The sequence below is a fragment of the Hibiscus syriacus genome, unplaced genomic scaffold (assembly GCF_006381635.1).
Source record: "Hibiscus syriacus cultivar Baekdansim isolate YM2019G1 unplaced genomic scaffold, ASM638163v2 tig00111621_pilon, whole genome shotgun sequence".
NCBI classification, from domain to species: domain Eukaryota; kingdom Viridiplantae; phylum Streptophyta; class Magnoliopsida; order Malvales; family Malvaceae; genus Hibiscus; species Hibiscus syriacus.
The window spans coordinates 2,410,416-2,412,738 of NW_024063138.1; the positions used below are offsets into that span (position 1 = coordinate 2,410,416).

Genomic DNA, 2,323 nt, shown 5'->3' on the forward strand with positions numbered 1-2,323 from the left:
AAATAATTACATGCTTATTTTTATGTAATAAAATACTCATTTTTCTTTTGAAATGATTATTTATTTTTCAGCACTTAATAGGTAAATTCTCTGCAAACAAATCTCGTTGTTAAGAAAGCTAAGCTTGGCCTGCTGAATCAGCACCCCGCGAAGGCCCAAACGTGAAAAGAAATTAAATAATTTCTGAGATATATGCCCAAATCATTTCACTCCCTTCCCTTGCAAAAACTCCAAAATTAGGGCTTAGAAAACCCTAACCGTATTCTGACCATATTCTCGTTTCCTTTCCCTTCAATTTGATTAGTGGCTTTTAATGACATTTTATATTTACAAATAGTGTGCCCTTTTGTTTTGTTCCTGATTTCCTTGAACCGACAATGGCGGAACACTTGGCTTCAATCTTCGGCACCGAGAAGGACCGCGTGAATTGTCCCTTCTATTTCAAGATTGGAGCATGCCGGCACGGGGACAGGTGCTCACGGCTCCACAATCGTCCGACGATCTCTCCAACCTTCCTGCTTTCGAATATGTACCAGCGCCCCGACATGATCACACCTGGAGTGGACGCCCAAGGCCAGCCCATCGACCCCCGCAAGATTCAAGAGCACTTCGAGGACTTCTACGAGGACATCTTCGAGGAGCTCAACAAGTTCGGCGAGATCGAGAGCCTCCACGTCTGTGACAACCTTGCTGATCACATGATCGGAAATGTGTATGTTCAGTTCAGGGAGGAGGACCAGGCAGCGGCCGCACTCCAGGCTCTTCAAGGAAGGTTCTACTCCGGTCGGCCTATCATTGCAGATTTCTCCCCGGTCACTGATTTCCGCGAGGCCACTTGTCGACAATACGAGGAGAACAGCTGTAACCGTGGGGGTTACTGTAATTTTATGCACGTCAAGGTAATTGGGAGGGAGCTGAGAAGGAAGCTGTTCGGGAGGTACCGCAAGTACAGAAGTAGGAGCAGGAGCGCCAGTCCACACCGATGGAGTGCCAGTCCACGCCACAGGCGTGGCAGAGAGTCCAGGGACCGTGACCGCGAGAGGAATGGGCGAAGATCTGACCGGCATGACCGTGAAAGCAGCGGTAGGAGAAAGCACGGGAGTCCTAGGCGAAGCAGAAGCCCTCCACCTGCTAGGGAAGGGAGTGAGGAGCGGAGAGCCAGGATTGAACAATGGAATCGAGAGAGGGAAGAGAAGGAGTAAGACAGCTTGTTTGTTTCTAAATTTTCGCTTCCCCCCCTCTTTTGGTATGGATTCCTACTTTTAGATTCACGTGATGTTTTTGTTATATGCTTCTGCAACTCTGTACTTGGATAGGACTTTTTTAAGAATTGAACTTGAGTGTTCATTTTGAACGATGATGGAACCATTTTTAGTTTTTCATGTTTTTTTTTTCTTGTACTGACAGTCATAAACGTGGTATATGTATCTCTGTTGAATACTTTTATTTTATTTTAGTCGATGGTTAAAATTCCAAGCTATTTTCTTCTCACTTTCATCTTTGTGAGGTTATCATTTCTTAAAGCAGATTACTTGCTGTTGCTCATAGTTTTGTTAATTTAATACTTTGTCTTTGTTGTTTTATTTTATGTTGAACTTGTAAATATGCCTCAGGCCGATCATATTTTACTTCCTTTAGCAGGGAAGAGCTACTGCTTTGCTTGCTCAGCCTCACTGCTACTGCCTTACGAAGAAGCAATCCTTCTCATTTTTTCCCTCTTTTCAATTATGATTATACACATTGCTTTACACAGTTTTAACTTGTGAATCAGCATGGGACTTGGGGGCCTTTTACTCTAAATTTGGGGAAGGGCTGCCTGGGTATTTGCATCTCAATGTTGCCGTCACTTACGTGCGTTGCTATGAATTTAATTATTTCATGGAATATCTAGGACAGAGACCTTCATAGAAAGAATTCAAAGATCATTTTCATTTGCCAAAGAATTCAAAGATCATTTTCATTTGCCAAAGAATTCCCTAGAAGATCATGAATTAAGCCTTCGGTAATTTGCACCCCACCATGTTTTCGTGTTCAAAACTGCCAATGTGTTCTTTTAAGTTGACTCTTTGTATAAATTGCATTTTTCTCTTGTTTCCTCGTGTGGATACTCTCCCTTGAATGTCTTGCACCTTCACAAGAGTCGATCAATGACCGTTTAGTTTATGTGCTTGAGAAATATTCATGACAATATCTGAAGAAAAACTTTGCTGGAATTATTCTGCCTTCTTTTGAGTACATTTCTCTCATGGGGGGAACAAGTGCGATCTTATCTTCATTGTACTTGCCCCAGGAGTTCAGGATCGAGAATATCCGGAAGCCAACG

General features: G+C 42.9%; 1 protein-coding gene across 1 annotated transcript; it reads left to right on the forward strand.

The window, feature by feature from the left end:
- Positions 1-224: 224 nt before the first annotated feature.
- On the forward strand, positions 225-1,480 carry LOC120165937 (splicing factor U2af small subunit B-like). The gene has a single exon (XM_039175367.1). It carries the CDS (start codon positions 378-380, stop codon positions 1,200-1,202), a length of 825 nt encoding a protein of 274 aa, XP_039031298.1. The 5' UTR covers positions 225-377; the 3' UTR covers positions 1,203-1,480.
- The last annotated feature ends 843 nt before the right edge of the window (positions 1,481-2,323 follow it).